General features: G+C 49.4%; 1 protein-coding gene and 1 non-coding gene across 2 annotated transcripts; both read left to right on the top strand.

Moving 5' to 3' along the window:
* Positions 1-9,338: 9,338 nt before the first annotated feature.
* On the top strand, positions 9,339-9,411 carry TRNAV-AAC (transfer RNA valine (anticodon AAC)). The gene has a single exon. It is a non-coding gene; the product is annotated as a tRNA-Val (tRNA).
* A 641-nt stretch (positions 9,412-10,052) lies between these two features.
* On the top strand, positions 10,053-23,945 carry MYNN (myoneurin). Its single transcript, XM_086467716.1, has 8 exons — positions 10,053-10,073; positions 10,844-11,142; positions 13,073-13,875; positions 16,372-16,531; positions 17,220-17,398; positions 17,657-17,740; positions 18,174-18,260; positions 20,043-23,945. Exons 2-8 carry the CDS (start codon positions 10,877-10,879, stop codon positions 20,309-20,311), a joined length of 1,848 nt encoding a protein of 615 aa, XP_086323842.1. The 5' UTR covers positions 10,053-10,073; positions 10,844-10,876; the 3' UTR covers positions 20,312-23,945.
* The last annotated feature ends 873 nt before the right edge of the window (positions 23,946-24,818 follow it).

Below are 24,818 nucleotides of genomic sequence, written 5' to 3'. Positions count from 1 at the left end.
CAAAGTATATATTCCATAAAAGCAAACAGTAAATTTATTAGAATAAACGAGAAATGGGGAGGGCAGTTTATCCTACAACATATTGCTGTACGCTAGAAACGCCAACATTTGCATATCTGGTTTCAAACTATACAATGCCTCTTTAGAGGCGAAAGTAAAATCGAAGATTTGCAAATCCTGACTGCTGACACTGTTTTCGGTGGGGTCGAGGCATCAAACTAATTTGTCAAGGTGAATCCTAAAGCTATAGGCAGGAAATAAAGTTCCTTAATTTGTGTAAATATATGCTTTAATCAGTTTCTCAACCAAACACGAGTTGAAATTTACTACCGTTTTGAGCAAGCTTGAAAAGAAAGAAATATTCAGTGTAACCAGCGTTCTTTACTCACTTGGGTTTACCTGGAATGTGCAGGGGAAAATGCATCTTTAAATAGCTTTTTGCATAGGAGCAATTCATTATAGTACCTTCCTCTGCAAAGCTTAAATAGCAGCTTTCAAAACTTTTGCTTTGAATTGGATTCTATAAAACCATTATTTAAACTGCAAAGGTTTCTATTTAATGGCGGTTTACACGAACTTCAGGAAAAAGAAAAGTTTTTACAAATAGTTCCGCGTCAATTCCTGCCCAGGAATGATCCTACTTGCACACGAAATTCCGTGACGCACTGAGTGCTGCTCTCCTGGTTTACAAATGAACGGCCATCGCCATCTACTGTCGGGAAAAATACGATCGACGGCAAGAGCTCATCCAAGAGACCTTCCCAGCACAGATAGGATGCAGGAAACAAAGACTTCGCCAGCCACAGAGGAGCAGCTTACCCTGCTGAAATCTTTGGAATGCAATAGTCAACTAGGCAAGGAGCGGTAGAAAAAGTCTCTTCTGTTCCCAAAAGATGATCATTTTTAGGTCTAGTAGAAGTAGAACTATACATGAATCCAGACATTGACGACTGTGCTTCTTGCATAGATTTGGGGGTTTGTAAGACTCCCCCAAGGACTGCAGCTAGAGTTGAATGCGCACAAATTAAAAGATTAACTAATAAAGCTTAATTTAAGATACTATTAGACCCAAGTTACGATCACGCCTCTGCCAACTGAAAACAGCAAATGCAGAAGGCAAAAGCCACCCGCGAGGTCTCTATGGAAAGGCCGTGCAACGCAGAACTCTTACTTGAAGAGGGACCTGATCTGACCCATCCACAGGTCAGAGTCACCGAGCACAGGACCAAGACCCAAAGCTGTTCCCCCGGGCTCTCGCGTCAGAGGTTTCGCATTGCCTGCGGCTGGTTTTTCCCAACTTATTTTGGATAAAGCCGCTTCCCCACCGGGGCATGTTAAGCTGAGTACAGAGAACTGGGCAGAGAAAGGCACAGAAAGTTACTACATGCTTAAGCCATCTTTAGTCCATAGTTTTAGCATTTACAAAGGTTCGATTGCATGACTTCACTTTGGCATTAAATTACTTATGTAAAACCGACTGAGATGTATGCTTCTTCCATTCCCTTTGCTGATAAATACCCTCAGATACGACATCCAATCGCATTTTGAAAGTACCCCTTGTTGAGGCAATCTACAAACAGAACCAGGGCAGGGCTCTATTAATGTTTGCCAGACCTGTCGGAGGTCAAACAGCCTTTGAATTAAACTGTTCTTTACTCTTTGATAATTATTATTTCTCCTTAAGACACTTTCTGTTGTCTCATAAGCAAGGTCAACTTGAACTGCTTTGTTAGACTCAATATCACCGTTCCAGGCTGACTGTACTCGCGCTGTTCTCACAAAGCCTGCACGCACTGTCACCTCGGCGAACAACTTCTGGAAATATTTAGCAGAATTTTCAGTGTGGGAAAAAAAAAACCTGCAGCCCTTCTGTTGGTCATTTCAAGTACGTAGCAAAGTGTCCTTCAAGTTTACACACAAAGTCGTACCAGCATGGGAATCTATGCTAATTTGCTTAAGTTTGTCCATCTTTGCATATAAACCTCCTGAACTGATTTAAATTTTCCTCGTTTTGGTTTGTCGTGCACTGGCACCTCACCTACAACCCAAACAATCACGACATTTGAAATTAATGCAAGAAAGACAAAACTTAAGCTGGGAACAGCTTAATGAAACCAATGTAAGATAAAATACTGCCGCTTTCATGTACAGCAGAGAGTGCTTCAGAGAGTGGAAGAGGGGTTTTGTGAGGTCGGGAGGGGTAACAATGTCGAGAGGTGACCGAAGGCAGAGCCAGGAGTGGGGCACGGCTCAAGACCTCCGCGTGGCACAGGCAGAATAAGCCACAGAGACCTCACATCTGAAAATGTGGTGCTGGGGGAGGTACGCTCCTTCCCCTCGGGGTCCCCAAACCTGTCGGCTCTTGAAGCGCCCTCAGAAGAGGGCTGTTTGCACAAGCACGGTAATACTACACCTCCTGCCGTCCCGTCAGTTCTGCAGGATCTCCCAAGGGTTTTCATCCACATTGTGCAGACTTTTTTTTTTTCTAGGTTCTCCACAGAAAGGGAGCAATTTCCCACAGGGACAGAAAACTCTAGGGCGTTGGGCAACAGCACGCCAGGAAGATGGATGCTCAAAAGGAAGGCAACCCCGCGCCTGTTTTAGTAGAGCGCAGAGAGGCCACGAGGTACCACCAGGGCGACCGACAGCGCTCCATCCCCTTTGGCCAAAGCACTTGCCCTGTACCCAGCCTGGTACGACAAATGTCCCGTGACTGATCTCAAGCAGCGAAAACGCCCACCCGAAGCCGACAGGAGCAAGACATCCTTCAAAGTTCATCACCTAAACATTTGCTGCAGAACCTCCCGACGACCTGGTGGTAATTTCTGAGCATCTGGCACTCGACCACCAGTCACCCAGGATGCACAACCCCAATTCCCAAACCATCCGAACGGCAGCCCAGAGCAGGAACCTCAACAACGCACTTTTGTAATTTTATGGAGCACGAAAGCTCTTCTTCTCCCAAACATCATCACCTCCCTCTGTATCACCCTGTGTCACAGCTCACGTCGATGATAAGCTTTGCCACGCACGCAAGCCCTAAACGAACCATTAGATCTTTAAAAGCCAATAAATCTGGAGATATTCACAAGAGCACTTAGGCTGTGCAGGGAAGAAAAGCCACTTGATGCCAAGTGATTCGAGCACGGCGCTGAGGCGGACCTGCTTCCCCGAGCTGCTGATGCTGGCGGGTAACTGCTACTCACAGCCAGTTGAGTTCTGCTGAGAGGAGAGCCATCAGCTACGATTTCTTTCACACACCGAGGCGGCTGCCACTTGCAACAGGTTTTAAACTTTTCAGAGGAGAAATTGCTGAGAGCTTCTGGTTTGATTCCTAAAAAGCCACAGTAGTGCTTTTTTTTTTTTTTTTTTTTTTGGATGGTTTCACTGGGGCGCGGAAGGCAGCTGCAGGTTGTTCAGAAAGAGTAGCAAGGTGTAGCAACAGCGGCTACGCTTGTTGTAGACTCCACAATACCACACTGCACAAAGTTTTCCTTGCTACCATAAATAAATAGAAACAAAAGCAGACCAAGCTCTCAGTTTCTAAATGTTTCTCCTCTGACGCATGGATCTGCGGAGCGTACACCTCTTCATGCGTGCAGAAACTTGGCAGTTTAAGCTTATCACCTCTTTTAGAAGTGACAGCAAAAAAAAATAATATCATTGTAAATGCCACAAAACCAGATATATTTAGGAAACAAGACTTTTCTCAGGGAGACAAGACGCTTGTAAGACAAGGAGAGTTTTGTTTGAAAAAATAACGTACTAAGCACGTGAAATATCTTGGCTTTGCATGCTTAGCTGCAAGTCTGAAATGAAGTATTTGACGCTAAGTGAAAGCTGTTGCTCGGAAACAAGATAAAACAATGAAAACACACAAGTTACTTTGAAACAAGAAAGAACATTACTGGTGGCGGAGCCAGCGCCACTCTTACCTAGGTCGGGTTTGTTAAGTGACATTCAGATTTCGCCACCAGAAAGGACCTACACATCCTCAAATGTGTGATGTCGGACACTCCCATTTCCACCTAGTCTGGCCACAGACGGTTTTCGTCAAATGGAATAAAAAAATGATTTCAGTCCCATCCTCTGTGCAAAATCAAAAAAAAAAAAAAAGAGAGAGAGAGAAGGCCACAAGATGGCACTGGTCAAACACTCAGGAAATTATTGAAGGGTTGGTACAACGTGAGGGTTGAGTCATGGCCAAGCCGGGTTTCTAGGGCCATGTCTGTTCCCCACTGAGACGAGACCCGCAGCAGTGGTGCACGCTTGGCTTCCATTGCTCGCGGCACGCACGTGCACCGGCATTTCTGGTGAATTCTCTCTTCGGGGTTGGTACTGGCTAGAGAAGCACCAGAAAGGTTTGGCCTACGGTAAGGACCACCAGCAGAGACAACTGGGCAGCCTGCTTCCACGATGGCGAGCGGCCCGCCACGGGCTCTCTGGGCCACTCCTTGGGGGACTGGGATCTCCCAAGGGTTTTCATCCACACGGTGCCGTGGCTTGGCAGGTTTGCTGCACGGCGGGGCCGAGCCTCCGCGCAGAGAGCGGCGGCTGGGGACAAGCCCCGACGCTTTCCCGCTCTCAACCCGTCCTTCCACACCTCACCGAAATATTTGTCGCCCGCTCCCCGTACTCGGAGGCTCGCGTGGTGTTGCCTATTCGTCTCCGCGCTCCTCAAATCGATGAATAAAAGTCAACGTTTCTTAAAACTCGAGGAGTACAACTCGACATCGCTAAGTTTCCACCGCCACAAAGCTCTCCCGGGTAAGACCGCACCGGCGGCGGTGAGCCCGGCCCTCCCACCGCCCGGCCTCTGCCAGGGGAGGGGATGCAACACAAATCTCGGCCGCGACTGACATTTTGGGGCCTCCGGCCGGCTCCGTTCACCCCTGGGGTCCCCCCTTCAAGAGCAGACCCCGGCGGGCCTCAGCGGCAGGTCCCGCACCGCGCCGGTGCCGCCCGGAGCCCGCCCGCCTCACGGGAGGGGGGAGGGGGGGGAAGGTCGGGGCGGGCGGCCCCAACGGGCGGCGGGAAGGGGAGGGGGTCGCGCGCTGCCCCCCCCCCCCCCCCTGCGCCCGCGAGCCCCCACCGGCGGGAAGCCGCGCGTGTCGGAGCGGCGCCGGCCGCGCGCGCCCCACGGCTGAGGGGAGCGCGGCGGGTGGCCCGGGGGGCGCCGCTCCCGTTTTGCTCTGCTGGAGCCCCCCCTCCGCCGTTCAGGGGCGGGGGGACGCGCCCCTCCGCTCCCGGCCGCCGCCGAGGCTGACAGAGACGAGCTCTTCGCGGCGGCAGTGGCGGGAGCCGGCCGACCGCGGCCTCCGGGTGGTGGCGGCGGCGGCGGGAGCCTCCGCGGCGGGTCCCCGGCTGCGGGGTGGGGACCCCAGGGCGGGGCGGGGTGAGGAGACCCCCTCGCTGACGTTTTTTGGATGGCGGACCCCCTTTCCCTCCCCACACCGGTGCTCCCTTCCCCCCGCCGCCCCCCTCCCCCGGGCTACTCCCCTCGTCCGCTGAAAGTCAGCGAGTAAAACAGCGGACGGGCGCGGGGAGCGCGGCAGCGGCCATTAGGGTTAGTCACGCCAGGGCCTCCCCACCCGCCACGCGACCTAGGGGCGCCCCCGCGGGGCTTCTTAAAGCCTCCGCGGACACGCCCGCCGCGCCACCATTGGTCGGAGGAGGGCACCCTCCCCCGCCTCTATTGGCTGAGGCGGGACGAAGGGGCGGGAGGGAGAGAGTGGCGGGAGTTTGGAACGCTCAGGCCATTCGTCCCCCCGCCGCACCACGTGCTCCGGGGCGCGCGCCCGGCCGGGCCCTCCCCTCTCCGCGCCCCCGCCCCTTCCCTGGGGCCGGGGTCTGTGGCGGGGTCTGGGCCTGGATCTGGGCCTGGGTCCGGGTCTGGGCCTGGGCCTGGTTCTGGATCCGGGTCTGGATCCGGAACCCAGAGCCGGGCCTGGAGCTCGGAGGCGGGATTTGGGGGCTGGTGCCTGGGGTTTAGGGCCGGGACTTGGGGCCTGGGAGCTGGGCTTGGAGACCCGGCCCGCGTTCGGGCCCTGGCCGTCCCAGCCGAGCACCCCCTGGGTGAGGAACCAGGCCCAGAAACTCCCCCCGCCCCGTTCCCCCGAAGCAGGGCTGTGCCAGCCCCCTGCGCACTGTTGGAGAGGGCATTTGTCTCTCCCATGACCCCTCTTTGTGTGAGGCTGCCTCGCCTTTGCTGGATCACTTTCCTCGGGAACGGCTTTTGTGCGTTTGCTTTTTGACCCCGAGATGCCCACGGAAAAGCAAGGTGTTTCAGGGCCACGTGGTTTTGCACGTACAACGGAGTATGAAGCAACGGCTCAGAGCTCCCAGTCTTTCTAACTTTAGTTGTACATAAACCGCACAGCACTGTTCTGGTAAAGAACCTCTTTGAAAACAGATTTTACACCTATTCAGCAAGAGGTATGTGTGGACTAAGGAGGAAGTAACTGTGCCAGACATTGTGACTTTAATTGGGCTTCCAAAAGGCACGCTATGGGCACAGACTTGCCCCTAGACGCTAACTTCCAGGTCGCTGTAATCTCAGGTTCTTTTCATGAAGTGTTCGGTAAAATCTGCTCTAAAACCACAGGTATTATTGAAATATTTTCTGTGCACGATGTTAGGCTCAGCCTTGCTGTACTGTGTCACAGTGAGCTGCGCTGGCTGGAGGGCACTCGGGGAAGCGAGAGGCCTTCTGTCCAAACTGAAAACTTCCTGTCAGGAGGAGCACTGACCCTCACCGTAACACCACCTGGGGCCAGGCAGACTAGCTCCTTGCTTAAGCATCCAGCTTAATTCCACGGAAGAGGCTGAAAGCACCAGAAAGTGGAAGTAAATCCTTATGCCAACATCGTGATGATTCATTTGTGGTGGAATTGGAGCAGAGCTTGTCAGTCCCCGGTGACTCTATGCCAACATTAGGAGGGTGAAAGAGGGTTTCAGGACAATTAAACCTTTGATGCTGAACCAGAATTTCATGGCCAGCGGGAAGGTGGTAAATTTTTTCCACCTCGCTAGGATTCTTAGTCATCTCTTCCTCGAGGCTCAGGCACCCGTAACGTAATTTTTCTTTCACGCCCTGTACAAGCAGCTGCTCGGTGGCGGTGACTTGCGGAGGGCCGCGTCCTTTAGAAGCCACGTTAGGTGCTCTGTAAGATCACAGCGTTGGGGTGAAGCCGGAGAACCCCACGGGGCAAGCGGTAGCCTGCAGATGTCGGTACGCTGCGGGTGACACCGTAACCGGAGCCCATTGCTCAGCCTGTGCTGGTACCCGAAGCGGAGAGTGTGAGCCCAGCCCGGAGAGACCCACAGAGCTGGGACATCCGTGTGCTCAGCCCTGCCATTTTCCCTCGGTTAACCAGTGGGTTAAGCGGTGCCTCAGCCACAATCCCTGCCTGCTCACTGCTTCATCTTCAGGTCATTGCCACAGAAATTCTTCCCCACAGCCCCGCTGTCTCCCCAGGACGTGACAATCCCACCTTCTTTTGGGTACCTATAGGAATCAAAAAAAAACCCAGTGCCACCGGACAAGTGCTCTTCCACCCCAGCATCCATGGCAACACCAGCATCTCCCCGTGGTTGAGGCAGTCTCTTTGGGGATGTCCCATGTAAAGGACGTTAGGAAAAAGCACTTCACGTACACTAAAATTTTGTGTTGAAGATCAGCATTTTGAAAAAATACTAAACAGAGGTTTGGCCCTTTCACAGGCCAGGCAACGTCAGCGGCGGTGAGAGCTGAGGCCGTGCAGCTTCTCGGAGAAGGTCATAGCTTGTTGCCTACACAGGACCCTCCTTCCTTAACTGTGGTTGTCAAGCTACGACTGAAAATATTATTGTGTCAATAATAACACGTATTCATTGGGTAATTTGTATTTTGTGTTATTTACAATGATTCAAACTCAGCCCTCGGGGACTGCTGGAGACCTTGCGGGAACAAAATGGCTCTTACGGATACTGGGGCTGTGTGTGAGCGGGCAGAGCCGCGGCTGCGACGTCGGCCTCTTCACGCTGGGTGCTACCGTGGTACACGATGAAACTTGTGGTGCGCCGCTAAGAACACAAGCTCGTTCCCTCAAGTGTTTTTCCACGGGCACCTGGGAGATTTGCCAGCACGGAAAGAGCTAGTAAGGACGCTCGTTTTTCCCAAGTGCTCTTCCGTGGCACCTCTTATACGCACGTCCTTGCAGCAATGAGAAACCTCTGCTGATGACAGCAGGAGTGTGAAGAGATGTTGCAGCTGCCACAGCCAAACTCAACAGAATTTTGTCGCTGCTTGCTTCCAGCTTGCTTCTGTTTCCCCTTTCCCTTCCCCGTCACTGCTTCCTTCTGGAGCTCTTCTTATTTCTTGGCTTTTCCTACCGTTCCTCCCACCCGTTGGGATTTGGCTTGTGTTTCCCTTCGCAAAGGACGGCAAAGCTAAGCTGCCTTCTACAGCTCCTTCCAAGACTGGGCATTTCAGTGCCTGGGGTACTAGAAAATCCAGGAGGATTAGTCACTTCCTCACTGTCCAAGCTCCAGCTGTAGCAAGAGGCCTGCAGCGAGGCGCTGCCCGATGGAAGACGGCATGTTCAGCTCCCAGCTTGCCTCGCTGGCGGCTTCATTACGGTCCTGCCCTGCAAGGCTGGCCGTGCCAAGGAACTCCCTTTCTCCTCTTTGGCTGGGGCTGCCTCATTCCCATTTCTGATGAACACCCACGGGCACCACCCTGCTTTGCTCCTGCAGGAACCCTCCTGGGCAACCCCGCTTTAGCCGTCCTGCTCGTCCCACCTGCAGTGGCTGGCGCCAGCAGGCGAAGATCTCCTTCGTACTCTGCTCCTCTCGTTTCTCTGGGCTTTTCGGCTCCTGTCGTTGGTATCTTTCTCCTTGTCTGTGCCTCTTTCCCAACAAAATGGTCCTTCCAGCCCCTGTAACCACAGCAGGAGGTCGATTTGGCGTCGTCAGCAATAGTGCTCCAGAACGCCACTTTGGTGTGAAATAGTAACCGAGGGTACGGCTTTTTATTTACAGGTAAGTTGAAAATCAATTAGAGTGTTCTAGGGAAGAGCGTGACCTCAAAGCTTCCCGTCCACACCAGTGCTCCTGCTCCTGGCGGTGGGGAGAAGGGGCAGCAGGCGGCACCCCTGGAGCACCCCGCAGCTCGGGGAGGGGGACACACCTGCCGGCCCTGCGGCGGGGAGAGCCGGCCCTCGGCGGAGGAAGGCTGCGGGGCTCCCCGGCGGGTGTCTGGGGGAACGCGGGTCCGCGGCTGAGCCCGGTGCGGGCCTCGGACAAGGCCGCCGCTGGACGCCATTACCAGGACCGCTGGGAAACCCTACGCAAGCGGCGTTTCCGTAGTGTAGTGGTTATCACGTTCGCCTAACACGCGAAAGGTCCCCGGTTCGAAACCGGGCGGAAACAGGGGCTGTTCTTTTCTTTTCCCTTTTTTTCCCCTCCCACGTTACAATCTGTAAAGTCACCGGCGCTGAGCCCCGCTGAGCTGCGAACGGGCGGCAGCTCCTCCCTCAGCTTTTACCGCCACGTTCGCCCGAGTTCTCTGTAGCTGGAAGCACACGCACGGCGAGGCTCCTCGGCGCTGCTCCGCTAACGGTGACGAGTACCCGAAACCCATTTCACGCACCAGCGCCGGGCACGGGGCGAGGATCAGCACGGCGGGAGCTGCGGCGGAGCCCTCCCGCTCGCCTCGGTGTCACGGCCCGCGGGTGAAGCAGCGACCCCCGCCCCGCCGCTCCGCTCCTGGCGACTACACCTCCCGGCATGCACAGCGCTCCGCCGCGGCATCGGCGGGCTCCGCCGCGGCGCGCTGCATCATGGGAGTTGTAGTCCGAGTCTCCCGGGAGGCCGTTCGCAGCCCAGCCCTGCCCGTTCCCCTCAGAGGGCCGGGTCGTGGCCCCGCCCTTGCCCCCGTTTCCCGCTTTGTCGGCGGTGCCACCGCTGCCCCTTAGCCCCGAGCCGCCCGCAGGAGCGGGGACACCGGAAGTCCCATTCCGGAAGCGGCGCGCCCGGCGTCATCAGAACATGGCGGCCTGAAGCGACGGCGCTGCGTCCCTTCCCCTCCGCAGGTGCGTGGGGCGCCGCCGCCGCCCTCCTGCCGGCCCCGGGGCGGCACCGCCGGTGCCGCAGCGGCCCTCGGGGCGGGCAGCGCCGCGGGCACGGGGCGGCGCCCGGTGAGCCGGGCCCGGCCGCGGGGCAGACGGGAGCGGCGGGGCCGGGCCCGAGCGAGGCCCGGGGCGGGGGAGGGCGCTGCGGGCTCCGTCCGGTCCAGCGGCGAGGCCGGGCCGCGGGGCGGGGGGACGGACCGCGGCTGCTGTGGCTCGCCGGCACCCCGCTTGCTCCCTTGGCGCCGAGGCGACCCTTCCCCCTGCGCCCCGGTGACCGCTCCGCACCCCCCGCGCTTGGGGGCTGCCCGTCCCCGGGCCCTGTGGCGGGGAGCGGGGCTGTGCCCCGGGGAGCGGCCGCCGCCGGAGCGCGGTTCGGTCGGAGCCTGGGGTGGCTCGTTTCTGCAGAGTGCTCCTCGGAGGGCGGTTTTGACATGACGGTTCGTCAGCTGAGGCAAGGTAATCCTCTGATCCGGGTGCGGGAGCGTTCGCGTCTCTGCCCTCTCCCCCTCGTTCTCTTGCTAAACTTAGCAGCTCCCCAGGTGAAGGAGGATCCGCCCGTCTTGCCGTACCTCGTACAAAAGCGCTGCCGCACAAGCGAACCTGCCGTGATCCCGAGTGGATTCGAACACTGACTCTTTTGTAATCATTAACTTACGCTGTTAAGGGGAAAACAAAGTTAAATCTTGCGTGTAAATCAACTTTTTTTGGGTTTTTTTTTCTTGCTTTCTCAGGTCAGAACAGAGAGGCTGCAGCTCGTTATCAAAATGCAGTATTCCCACCACTGTGAGCACCTTTTAGAGAGACTGAACAAGCAGCGGGAAGCCGGCTTTCTTTGTGACTGCACCGTCGTCATCGGCGAATTCCAGTTCAAAGCACACAGGAACGTGCTCGCCTCTTTCAGCGAGTACTTCGGGGCGTTTTACAGGGATGCGTCTGACAATAACGTTGTTCTGGATCAGACTCAAGTAAAAGCTGATGGATTCCAAAAACTCCTGGAATTTATTTATACAGGAAGCTTAAACCTTGACAGGTAACAAACGCTATTAAAGGGGGAAAGAGAATGGGGAAATAAACGTTAAGGCAGCACTGGATTTTTTTTCCTCTTTGTGATGAGTTCTGGAGGAACAAATAGTAGTGGCTATGGCACGTAGGAACGAGCTGAAGATCATCTGTTTGTGTGTTTTTAAAATACCACATGATGTGTGAGGACCAAAACGAAGGTCTGTTGCCTGATATTTCACTGATTGATAGTTTCAGTCTCCCAGTCTTTCTGTCCAGACTGGAAGGGATTAAACACCCTGCGTGGTTACCAGGAGAGGGAAGGATAAGTGTATTCCTTCTGAAGTTGGATTATAGGAGTCCATTTTTGCAGAGAACAGGCAGAAACTGCGTACGCGGTAGAGACTAAAGCCTGAGGCGTGGATGGGGATGGGCACGATTTTAAAAAAATTATGTTTGTTGGAATTTGTGTGATCTGTTACTTAAAATGTTATATCGGAGTGCCCAAAAGGAGTCACAGAAAAAGCGTTCCACGCCCCTTACTGCATTGATTTCGTGCCCATTGTGGTGTTTCACGTACAGTGAGGGTTCTTTGCGGCGCTTTTCTCTCCGCAGAAGAAAGCGCTTATCCCTCCTGAGGGAAGCGGGACTGCTCAGGGGGTAGTCCAGGGTTTTTACCCCTTTCTCAATGTCTGGCGTCAGATGCAGGTTTAGAAAACCTTTGTTCCTACTGAATCTGAAAACCCAGGCTCGATAATTTAAGTACACAGATGCAGGGTGGTTGGTTGGTTTTTCAAATGAGCTCCAAGCATTAACAGCCATGGAGAGGGCCCCGGGGCGGGGTCGATGCTTTGCAAATGCCGCGTGAGCAGAAGCGTGCAGCGTTCTTGATGTCTGGGACGGCGGCGGGAGAGTTTCTGGGTTACTCCTGAGCAGCTGAGATCTCTGAAGGAAGAGGAAGGTGAAAGTACCGTGCTCGCCCAGGGAGAACTATCCGACTAAAGATGGCACCTGCAGGTCTGCCCGTGTGCACCCGTCATCTTGTACTGCGTCCCTTTAGGTCGCTGTCTGCCGGTTCCGTCGTCTCCTGTGGTGGGGGGTGTGTGAGTGACACCAGGAGGGTGTACTTTGAACCGGGGGCTGGTGTCTTACAAGATACTACATCAGTCGTATTCGTGTACAGAGGGTATCTGCGGCTCGTTACTTACTGTTTAATTACATGTACTGTGTCATAGATTGTTAGGATGACGTTGTTTACCATGAATCTCTCTTCAAAGTGCTGCAAATCCACAAGTGCGTTGATGGGACGCGTTGCCACCTTTTCCGGATCCGCTTTTTTCTAAACCATCAGGTTGCAGGAACTTAAAAGTAGAGCGTAGGAGTTCGAAGGAGGGCTTCCTTGGCGTTGGGGTCGCCCGCGCGCAGCTCCTGCCGGAGTTAAGGCCATTGGCCAGTCGGTTTATAAAACAGGATTAACACCTGCCTCGCAGAGGTGCTGAGGTGAACGCGCCGCTCGCGAATTGCGTAAGGCTTTTGGCAGGAGGATTATTGAGCGGTCATTTATGCATTATATTCCCCAGTGTTTTATCCCTTCGTGCTGCCATGTCTGAGCTTTTCGGACCGACCACCCCGCCTGTAGCCTCACAGTTGGACTTTTACCTTAAAATTCTACAAAAGGCATGGAACTGAAAAGACAATTCTCAGTTCTGTGGGTCTGCAGACCCCACTAGACACGGGCCATCAGTCCAGGAGTAGCCGTCGTACTAGTGTCTTGGGGCGCTGCAGCACTAAGAGATTAGCTCTTGCTCTGTGTGTGCTCAAAGTCACGTTTTCTGTGTAACTTTTCGGAAGTCACATTTTCTGCCAGCGTAACTTTTCTGTAGCTCTGCTGTCTGTATTTGGTAAAGAACAAACCTTTGATTTGTCCAGAATATTGTCACCCAAGTCTTGTTTTCTTGCAGCTGGAATGTTAAAGAAATTCACCAGGCTGCCGACTATCTCAAAGTGGAAGAAGTGGTCACTAAATGCAAAATCAAGATGGAGGATTTTGCCTTTATTGCTAATCCCTCTTCTACAGAGACATCGAGTATCACTGGAAACGTTGAAATGAATCAGCAGACTTGCCTTCTGACTCTCCGAGATTACAATGATCAGGAGAAAGCCGACGCTGCTTCTGCCGAGTTGGTCCCACCGCAGGCAAAGAAAGCGGCTTTAGAAAAGAAATCTCCTCAACCCAAAAAGCGAAAGAAGAATTTCAGCTCCCCCAAGAGCCTCCAGAACAAATCCATACAACACCAGAGCGAGGCGGCCGACAACCCATCCCTCGAGATGTTTTTAGACGCGAACAAGCTGGCCACCCAGATCACGGAACAGGCCGCCCAAGGCGGCGACAGCTCTGAGCTTCAGCTGGCGGCTGTGGTGGAAAGCGAAACGCTGGCGGCGCAGGACATCCTGGTTCAGACCCTGGCGGCCAAACAGCAGCGGGGAAAGCCACAGCAGAGCTGCGCGCTGAAGGAGCGCTGCGTGGCCAACCTAGCCAGCGAGAAGAGCACTTACCAGCTGGAAAGTTCGGGAGAAGAGCTGGACCAGAAGTTCTCCAAAGCGAAGCCGGTGTGCAACACCTGCGGGAAGGTCTTCTCAGAAGCCAGCAGCCTCCGGAGACACATGAGGATACACAAAGGCGTGAAACCGTACGTGTGCCAGCTCTGCGGGAAGGCGTTCACCCAGTGCAACCAGTTGAAAACACATGTAAGGACTCACACAGGTAAGCCGCCGGCCTGGCCTTCACGGACTGTGGAGGCTGGAATCGCAGCCTGAAAAGATCTTTCTGTTCTGATTTCTTCTAGAAGTTTTGTCTGCTGCTGGCGTGCGTACGGGGATAGTGCCTATATCCTGGTAGCAGGAAATGTTTCGGTGTTTTTCAGTACAAAAATCGTAGTTTCTACTTTAAATATAGCTAGAGAGGACTTCTTAGTCTGAGCGTCTTAATTTCTGGAAAGACTCAAGAGCGGGCTGCCCTCTGTAGAGCGATGGAGTGCCAGAAACAGTTGACAGCAGAGCGTGAAAGTGTCACTGTACTTGGTACCCAAATTTCCGTAGGTTTTTATTTAAACTTCAAATCCTAATAGAGGTGTGATAATTCTATTTCCCCCCCCCTAAAAGTGGGGAAAAATGCAGTCTTGTGCCAAGCAGGTAACTTCTCCCATAGGGTCTTCAGAAAAGGCAGGGGGGGTGGCTGAATGACTACGGAATTTGGGATTTCATGTAGCAAAACGTGCAGCTGAAATGCACGACGGTGTTACGATCTCTGCATTCAGGAGCGTGACCAGAAGTTTGTGTTGTGTCAAGAGCTACTGAGCAAAGCATCAGAGGGGAATCAACTGTGAACACTTAAACGTTAAGACAACATGTCTGACTTAAAAGGTTTGTGAAGAGCAAATTGCTGGAGCCTGGGAAGACGTAGGGGAGAAGGGCTGTGCTTGTCTTTCCGGACGTTCTTCCTCAGAGATAGAAGACTCGGTGCCGGGTTAGTTCATTCCTCAGGCTCATCTGGCGCAGCGGTTCTGCTGTTGCTTTCGCTGCCGTACTTAGCCCAGTGGGCAGCAGAGGGACCCGGTTTGTGCAGGTTTCTTCCTTTTGTGGCTGGCATCCAGAATTCTGAAGTAACAGTAAATCAGATAAAAAATTGATTACTTTTTTTTTTTTTTTTCCTCTTTGGAAAACTCCGAGCAGAGGCCAGCAGTGTAGCTCCTTCCAGGAAGCTGTGAAGGTGTAAAGTAGGAGGTGTGGGGGCCCAGCTGCAGGAGAACACCTTGGTCTTTCTGGAACCGAGGGCGAGCGCTGCCAACGTTGTCAGCCGCTGACTAACTGGAGATTCGTCTGTGAGACGGAGCTCGTGAGCGGCGTTCGGGGACGGTTTGCTCGTAGGAACTTTCTGCTTTTGTACTGGGAATTTTTGTACGAGTAGGTAGGGAATTTCACGGTGTTGGCTGCTGGACAGCAGGTTAGATGTCTAATACTTTTATTTTCGAAGTTTTCATGTACGTGTTATACTTCAGAATTGCTGAGTTCTTGGTTTGATTGTGCACTGCCACAGGAATGCAGAGATACTTTTATACTGTCACTTAAGACTGTAGAGTTTCATGATGCATTACATGGATCACGTTGACCGCTAAGAGAACAGGAATAGTCAGACCTGTAGCGTTCTACAGCAGATGCTAACGAGGAGCTAGTAAGCACTAAACTGTACGTTGAAGACCTGTTGCTGTTTGACAGGTAAGAGAAGGCAGCTGATTTACTCGGCGTTCATCTTAAACATTCAGAATCATGAATAGACATCACCAGCAAAAAGTCTGAAAATGCAGTGGTAGCATTCTTAAAATAATGTGGGGAAAACGGCACTGTTAAAAATATTACTATCTTTTTTCCCAAAAAAGTTGCAGAATATACAGACAAAATAGAAAATTTGCAGATGAGACAAAAGTCTTTAATTTTTTAACTAACTAGAAAAGGGATTTAAGCCTGAGTTTAACATACAAGACTGATATACCCTAAGAAAAGGCATTTTCAAGATGTTTTACAATGCATATCATGTCCAGCCCAACTCACAGTACGTACCTGCTAAAATGAAGATTTATAGCATTATTTTCTATGGGATTAAGGCAAAGAAACATCTTATCTAAAATAGTCTGATTCTCTGGATGACTAAAGATGCTTTTGATGCAGTACACTGAAAACAAGAACAGCACAACCAAAAAATTCTCTGCCTTGTTCCCATCACTGCTTGTCATTAAACCAATATATTCCAAAGTCATCGCACAAGCACAGTAAAGTTGATTGTTTTGCATTTCACACCTAGAGGTCAGAGACAGGATTTTGATCCAAGATTTTATGAATTTCATTAGTTGAATGAGCTGTTTGACAGGTAAGAGAAGGCAGCTGATTTACTCGGCGTTCATCTTAAACATTCAGAATCATGAATAGACATCACCAGCAAAAAGTCTGAAAATGCAGTGGTAGCATTCTTAAAATAATGTGGGGAAAACGGCACTGTTAAAAATATTACTATCTTTTTTCCCCAAAAAAGGTAGCGTGTTAAACCCCAGTCTGTTATCCTCTGTATTCCTGGCACGTTCCACTTCAGTGGACTGATTACAGGATGTTCCAAGACGTTATTTGTAAGACACCTGATCTTTGGTACTGGATTGGAAAGCTTTCTTACCGAAGCGCAGAGAGCCCCAAGGGTTTTATTTTTCACTAGGGGAGAAGCCATACAAGTGTGAACTGTGCGACAAAGGCTTTGCTCAGAAGTGCCAGTTGGTGTTCCACAGTCGGATGCACCACGGAGAAGAGAAACCGTACAAATGTGATGTCTGCAACCTGCAGTTCGCAACTTCCAGCAACCTGAAGATCCACGCCAGGTAGGCAGAAGTGAGATCCTGCAAATGCTTGTGTTTAAATAAAGAGAGTCATTTACTCCAGTGCGAGCAAGAGTTACACAGTCACGGGATTTGGTCGTTTCTGCTCCTTTTCTCGTGGGTCTTCTCTCAGGCCGCACAACAGAATAATCACATTTCTGTGCCTGCTCGTCAGGGAAGCGGTATGTGATTCGGGAATCGTGCAGCCGGCGCACTGGTATCCTCCCGGCAATGACGCTGTTTTGTTTTAAACTGCTTGTAGCGCCAAAGAGGAGAGAGCCCTTGGTGGGAAGCGAAACAGAACAGTTCTCACGCTTGCGCTGTCTTTTTGCATTTTTTGGCAGGAGCAGGAATTCTGTTCTGTTGTTGGGAATCCTCAGTTTATCTTGCAGTACTGCTGCAAAACCTATCGTTTTACCTAATGCAGAACATGCCGAGTTCTCATGGTGGTGCAGGGCCTGTAGTTCAGTTCGGCTGCTGTTGAAACCACGGATGTGCTGACACCCAGAGTCAAGAGACGGTGAATTTCACTCCAGGAGAAGCTGCTGACTCGAAACCAAACAGTTTTTGTAGCTCACAGAACGTTAGCACAAGGAGCTTCGGGGAGAAAGTACTAATTGAGGGAAAATTAGTTAATGGTGGGTGTGGCTTGCCTGCCTGCCAGCTCACTGGTGTCCGTGGGGGTTCGCAGGAAGCACAGCGGTGAGAAGCCCTACGTGTGCGACCGGTGCGGGCAGCGCTTCGCCCAGGCCAGCACGCTCACCTACCACGTGCGGCGCCACACCGGCGAGAAGCCGTACGTGTGCGACAGCTGTGGAAAAGCCTTTGCCGTCTCGAGTTCTCTCATCACCCACTCCCGAAAACACACAGGTGAGGGGAGGCAGAGCGCTGCGGGACCGGGGTGGGCCTGGCAGGGCAGGACTGGGGATGGGTAACGACCCGGAGATCTGCAGGCTGGGAGTTGGCTCTGGAGTTGTCACCCGGCTCCTTTCGCATGGTTCTTCCCTTTGACTCCAGTTTAGGGAGCTTGTTCTCCCATTGGACGTTACCTCTGTTTCATTTTGGTTTGTCCTTCATGTCTGTTTTGGTTTATATATTGAAATAACAAACTCCTTGTGTTTCCTTTAGGAGAGAAGCCATATATCTGTGGCATTTGTGAAAAGAGTTTTATTTCCTCTGGAGAGCTCAATAAACATTTTCGGTCCCATACAGGTCAGTTCCCAGACAGGCTGCTTCCTGCCCTGTAAATAATATTCTGCCTTTACCCTTTTGCCTTTAAAATACACTGTGTTGTGCTGTACTTGAAAGGAGCAGAGTTTCTTGATTTATGTATCTCTGGGTTAATATAATTTAAAGAAAATGCTTGTGAATTTTTTTATAATTGCCTTTTTCAGACTAATATCTGTGTAACAGCGTAGCTGTCGATGTGTGATCATGGCTTTACTCCTAACATTTGGGGGGTTTTGCTTTGTTTTAATCAATTATTTTGGAAACAATTTTATTCTGACTGCAGACACGCAGACAAAATAGCAGAGTTACAAAGCTGTATTTTAAAAGACAACATTGAAATCCATTATCCTACAGCTCTAACTGTGTTTTCTTTCAATTTCAAGGTGGTTCTAACTGCCAAACCAATTTTTTTCAGGTGAAAGACCATTTATCTGTGAAATGTGTGGAAATTCTTACACAGATATAAAAAATCTTAAGAAGCACAAAACAAAAGTTCACACAGGTGAGTTCCTTGTGCAAAGAAAGGTTAAGAAATTACATCAACTGTTTTGTCTGCGGTGCTGAATAACTTCCCCCCCCCCCCGGCCCCGCTCATCCACGCCTAAAATGAGGGGAAAAAAAAAAAAAAAACACCAAACTTTTTTGGATAGCAGCTCTGTTTACAGCCAAAAGCATCCACTTTAGAGGTACCCAGACCTTTTAAAGCACACGCTTTAAAGTAGATTCAAGACAAGTTTTCAAGCATTTGCATTGCTATAGCAAACACGTGTTGAGCAACATTGAAATGGGCTGCTGCTGACAAGAGTTTCTGTATGTGAATATTTACTTTCTTGTCCTAGTAACTTGTGAGAGCTTCCCACGTGAAGGCGTAGTCTGAATTGTAGCAAGTTTTTTACCTCTTGTGAGTATGTCAAAGGAGTATGTCTTTACGAGGGTAGTAACGGAGGTGAACGAGGTGCACTGGTTCCGAGAATTACTTTACATCTTGAAGGCACAAATATTTTTAAGGTAACAGTGAAAGATTTCTTTATGTATGAAGTCAATGTTAATCCAAGTCTGAGCTGGATTAGCAAACCCACAAGATCAGGCAGCTGGCAAAATGTTCCCAGCTGCAAATACTGCTCTAAAAAGACTTTTCAAATACATTTGGAATTTCTGTTGAAAATCCTTTCCAATACATTTCGATTCCTCTTTTGATGAGGAAGAACTTTGACCTGTGTTACTTGCCTGTGGTACAAAGCCCAGAGGCGTTCAGGCAGCCAGCCTCTTGGCTCCCTACGCCTCGCTATCTGTCCATCCTTAAGTCTATTAACCATAATTCCCTTGCCTCTGTCATACGGAAGAAGGAATAATAGCTGTCTGTGTACGTCTGGATTGGGAGGGAGAGGAGGAGGAAACGAGAGCCCTACGCAGAGGCAACTTTGAATGTCAAAAGCTCGAGAAGCCCCATTTAGGAAGGCCCCAGCGCAGCAGGAAGCCAGTGGAAGCGAGGGTGAGGTGAGAGCAGCAGCGAGCGGGGAGGGGGCCCAGCAGAGCCCGGGGGTGTGAGCTGGGAGAGCTGCCGAGGCAGGTGGGTTCTCGCAGAGGGACGGAAGGCCGGCAGGAACGCTTCCCCGCTGTGACCCCAGGCTTGGGAGCCCACTTGGAGAGAGGAAGGGGCAGACATCCTGTGTGGCTTAACCAGAAGGCCGTCCAAGAGCAGCAGCAGGCTGCAGTCAAACAGGAAGGCCGTGAGGAATCCGCTAACGGTGATTTCAGTTAATAGAAATTCATTTCTGAAGCGACTGGATAAAAACTGTCATGGGTCTGGCTGAAATGGAGTTAACAAATGCTTTCTTCACAAGTCGATAACGGATAAAGGATGTATTGTAGATTGCTATCTGGGTTAAAAGAGGATGCTTGGATGTGGCTGTGGTTCTTAGATTTCCCGGGGAGAAAATCTCAAGGAAACCTTCGTAATTACATTTTTTCCAAAGCTCCGTTGTTCACTGTGATGTGAAGGACTTGTTCCCTTCTGTACCGTGCCAAGCAGAGATCAAGTTGGAATGCATCATCCATCTAGTTGTCGTGCTGCAAGCAGCAGAGGAGGTGACTCTTGGTGCTTACATCATGTTCACAGCTCAGTCTGGCTTCGCCGCACGTTGAAGCCACTGATGGCCCAGCTGCCCAGGCAGCCTTTGACCCACCAAGTGTTTGTTTTGACAGTCATTTGAAAGGGAATTTGGAGCTTTTGAACATTTCTTTCCCTTTTTTTTTTTTTCTTTTTCTTTTTTTCCCCACCCAGGATCTGAGACTCCCCCTGATTCTACTGCACTGGATAATTCTTTCAACGAACAAGAATCCATTCAGAGTCAGAAAAGTCCCTTATCGGAGTCCATAGATGTGAAACCCTCCGAGATGTCTTTAGCACTTCCTCTTCCCATTGGGACTGAAGACCATCAGATGCTGCTTCCCGTGACGGGCAGTCAGTCTCCTTCATCAGAAACATTGCTAAGATCTGCTGTGACCGGGTATTCAGAACCTCAGTTCATTTTCTTGCAGCAGTTGTACTGACAGGGCAGCACGGAGCCATCGAGGCGATTTGGTGGTGAACTGGGGTACGTTTGGTAAGGTGAACACAAGCAAGCAAGCAGTCACACCTTTTTGAGTTGGACTTGGTCTGGCTTTTTCCTCTCTGTAAAGGCACTTGTAAGGCGTTTCCATTGTGCAGTGCTGTCTTTCGGGTTTTGTTGAATTGTGCTAATCTACAATCAAGTTCCTGTTTGCAATTAACGCTGATTTCCAGGAGACGATTCCTTTCCAGCAACACCTGCCTTAAGAATTCTCTGTTAAATACGTTGATGTATTTTGGAGATCTCCTCCCACGTTCCTGCTGATCTGATGGGTCACAATGTCATTTGAGAGCAGATATTTAAAGCCATATTTGATAGTTTTAAGAATATTAACCCAGAGGCGTAAGGGGAAAATCATAATTTGAATGTAGTAACAAGCTTGTCCTCCTGCATGCCAAGGTGATGGAATGGTCCACGATGGAAGGTAGGCCAGTGCTCTGCTGAGGGGCTTGCAGAGAATTACTGCGGTCCACCAGAAGTGGCCATCTTCAGTGGAAGCCTGACCAAAGGGAAAGAAAACTTTGTGTGTATTTTCCTGCCAAGGGAAGTAAAGGAGGATTGATTTTTATTTTTTTTATTTTTTTTTTTTTTTCTGGAGGTTCTAGAGGCATAGATACTACTGGGTATTCTTTCCAACAAGTCACAGCTCTTTGGTTGTTTTTTGTTTAAGTGAATCCAGCACTGTTGTATCTTGTCCCAGATTTATTTTTCACGTGCCCTAGTTTTGGCACAAACAGCAACATTTGCTCCAAAGGAGAGGTGGAAGATGCATGTTGTAGATGACACGGAAAGATGGATTGACTTCACTGTGGGGCGTGAATCGTGGCTTCATCATCCTTTTTACAGTAGTGCTTCTTGTGCTAGATGGTAGGTACAAGAGAGGAAAGAAATCCTGCCCTTCACTGTGAAAACGACAAGCGAACGCCACATGAGGGGGCATTAAGGAGGAATACAACAGAGCAGGCTGATACTCTTCCAGGCAAGGGTTTGTTAGAGTATGACAGATTTGTTTTAACTGAAGTATTGATGTATTGCTTTACGTCTCATGTCACTTGTCCGCAGTATCTGCACAAAACTGGTATCTAGCAACACCCAGGGAAAGGTGTGTTTTATTACTAGCAATGTACACTTTTTAAAAAGCAACATTTTTAGGGTCTTGGTAGGGTCATTAGTTAAAGACTGGTTGACAGTAGGAGTGCAGTACTTTTATACTCCATTTTGCCAGTTTGTGCCATTAACATAATGTAAGCATTATTTAAGTAATCATCAAATAGTAAGGAAACAGTCATAATACTGTACCAACAATGCATTTAAGGATATTACTTGTTGGTTATTTACTTGGTGCTAGCGTTTTATTTCCACTGATGCCTTGTGTCCGAACACTGATAAATAGAAGGGCGTAGGAGATACCTCTTAACTGATTCTGTTTTACATGGAGTAATCATTAATCTGCACCTTAATTAAACAGACTTATGAAAAATTTCTTGGAGGATTTCATTTAACTACTCTGCAAATGGTCCCTTGATTCCTGAGCATGACTATAGACTTATTTTCTTTTTTCTCTTCCTACATGTCTGTACTTGTAAATTAATAGACCTGTCGCTTCTTTGTGTTGATCATGTTGGATGTGGCATGTTGAAAACTCTGCTTCTTGACCATATTTTCTGCTTAAATATATGGCAAATTTGCTGACCACAGACAGCAAGGACTACACCCATGTTCACCGGGAACGTTCTTAACGCAGACATCTCGCCCTCTGTCCACTGGAGCCAATTACCGCCATAGCTGCCGTATTTTCTTTGCTTACCTGTACTACAACATTTGTGAACAGCTGATGTCCTTCCTCATGCTGGCAGAGCACAATGGATGAAGTTCTCTGATTTTTTTTTTTGTTGTTGTTGTTGTTTGGCACTTCCTCTTTTCCTCCCCACTTTTTTAGCTTCTGTTGTTGATGTAGCACCTGAAGGATTCCTCAGCCTTGCCGCTGAAGACTGAAGAACCACCAAGATTGGGATCTTGACTCTGTAAAAAAAAAAAAAAAAAGGCAAACAAACACCAAACAACTCTGTGTAGCTTGTCCTAAGGTTCCTCTTTACTTTCTCTCTTTGAAAATAGAGCAGGAGTCTTGGGATAGGTGTAGGCTTAGTCGTGAATACTGAAAAAGAACAATAACGTACAACGCATCAATTTCATTGAATTAAACAGCTTTGGGAGACAAACTAGTGATATGCTGCTGTCATCTGAGGCAAAGTGTCTGAAGAGTAATATATCCAGGAGAAATGACCACAAGAGAGAAGTAGCTCTGGGAAAAAGAAAAAAAAATTACATTCCTACTTAGAAAATGCATTCCATACCAATGTTTGTTTGGACTGTTTTTATATTTCTAAAATTTTAGCTTATGACTGTATTGCTAGATTTCAGACTTTTTTAAAAAAAATACAGTGCTTAGATTTATACAGGATTTGTTTAGATACTTATAACAGTAACACTTGCTTTATTAGTCATTTAGTTTTCTTTATAGACAAGAAGATGATGATTATTTTTTACAAGACAACAATTTTAACCTTTCTTAATAGAATACACAGACTTGTAGTTTTGTCTTGGAGCAATAATTTAGTGACCTGCACTCTTGAGTCCCCACCTGAGAGTCTTGACTTTTATCCTCATCTTTCGTGAAGATATCTCGGCTGCTGAGGTATGATCTCCACGAACTGTATTCATTTACTAGACTATAGATTTTTAAATATATATATATATATATATACACATAAAAATATAAAAAAGGGTTTGTAGGCGTGTTCAGGCTGGGTGCTGTAGGACCTGAAGAAGCAGGTCTGTACTGTCCCTTTTGCCAATAGATGCGCGGAAATCAGCTGCACATCTAATTTCTAGGCTCAAGGATTCCGAGTTCATTTTGGAGGTACAAGGCTTATAACAGTATTGGTCATTTCTGTAAGGGATTAATATGGGGAAGCATGGAATTCTTTAGGCAGGTATCTCCTGCTTGAGACGCCTGCAAAAGGAGAGAGGGAATTTTAAGAATCCCATTAACAGTAATTTAGAGAACATGACACGATTTGTCACACTGTTTCAGGACAGTCTCAGTCAGTCTTGCACTGAAGTCGGTGCCAGTTTTGCCTGAACAGGTTATCTGCATCTAAAAATCTTTGGATTGGCTGTTTGGAAATACTTATGAGAATAGCTCCTTCTAATACACTTGCTTCCAAATGTGTGCCTACATGTGGGCACAAAGGATGACAACTGTTCTGAAACCATGATTTTCAAAACATTTTCAAGTATGGACAAGTCCCACGTTGAGGATTTCAGGGCTGGGACCTTGGAGAGGCTGTCGATAAGCCTTGCAGAATTAAGTTCAGATAAGGACTAATAACAGATTTTTTTTTGGTTAAATTATTTTTAAAGTCTCTTTCATGTATATACAATTTTTCCTCTGTTATTTGTGTATACCTCAACTCTCCATTTTATAATCCCCTGGGAAGGGAGGGAGTTGTACATATTTAGCCTGAAGTGTTTTATGTTAGACTTTAATAAACTTGTTTTGTAATTTTCCCTCACCTTGTGTCTCCTGTTTGTAACTGCAAGGGGTAGCAACAAAAGGAGGAGGGAAGCAGTCTAACATAACCACCATCCCAGCACCTGTCAGAGGGACGCACGGCAGCCCGTGGCGCAGCGCACTAACACAGCAAGGATCACCAAACACACCTGGTTTTTCTCATAGAAGATACGTTGGGTTCGTTCAAACTAAATGAAACAAAAGCTTTATTCTAAATACTATCTCGTATAATGACTTGGGTTAATTTTTTGCCACTTGTTTTGAGGTGTTCGGGGTGGGAGTTTGGGGGTGTGGTTTGTTTGGGGGTTCTTTTACAGAGTGCTTTGAAGATGTACTTTTTATGCTAAATGAGATATTCAGTGAATTTCTTTATCAGAATTTGTATCTTAACTTATTTCTGCTAGATTGTAAGGTGGTATGGTGGCTAGAGCACCCAGGAGGATTTAGGGGACCTGCGTTGTACCACTGGCCTGTTGAATCAGTCATTTTCCTTCCCTTTAAATTAGGGCAAAAATGCTGCCTTTCAGCAAGGTACTGCGAGTTGTGGAAGCTGAAACAATGGTTTCCAGAGCAGGGTTATGCTTGCTTTAGCTGCTAGAGTGACTTACTCAGAAGAACGTGGCAAGAAAATTGTAGCCTGTGTAAATTCGCTCCTTCCAAAGAACACAAGATGCATCTTTCAGGAATTTCAAGGTTTGATTTTTCAGAGAAAGGAAAGCAATAAATGTCTTTATAGTCCTCGAAGCCATACAGGTTTTTGCACAAATAATTGTTTTAGTTTGCAGGAAGCTGTTTATACAAAATCCAGTAGGAATTACTCTGCAGCTCTTTCTTACAAAGGAATATCAAAATAAACTGTAACCCCTGAGCTATT

Source organism: Leptosomus discolor, chromosome 7 (genome assembly GCF_034619465.1).
Source record: "Leptosomus discolor isolate bLepDis1 chromosome 7, bLepDis1.hap2, whole genome shotgun sequence".
Lineage (NCBI taxonomy): Eukaryota > Metazoa > Chordata > Aves > Leptosomiformes > Leptosomidae > Leptosomus > Leptosomus discolor.
This window is presented reverse-complemented; position numbering and strand designations above follow the sequence as displayed.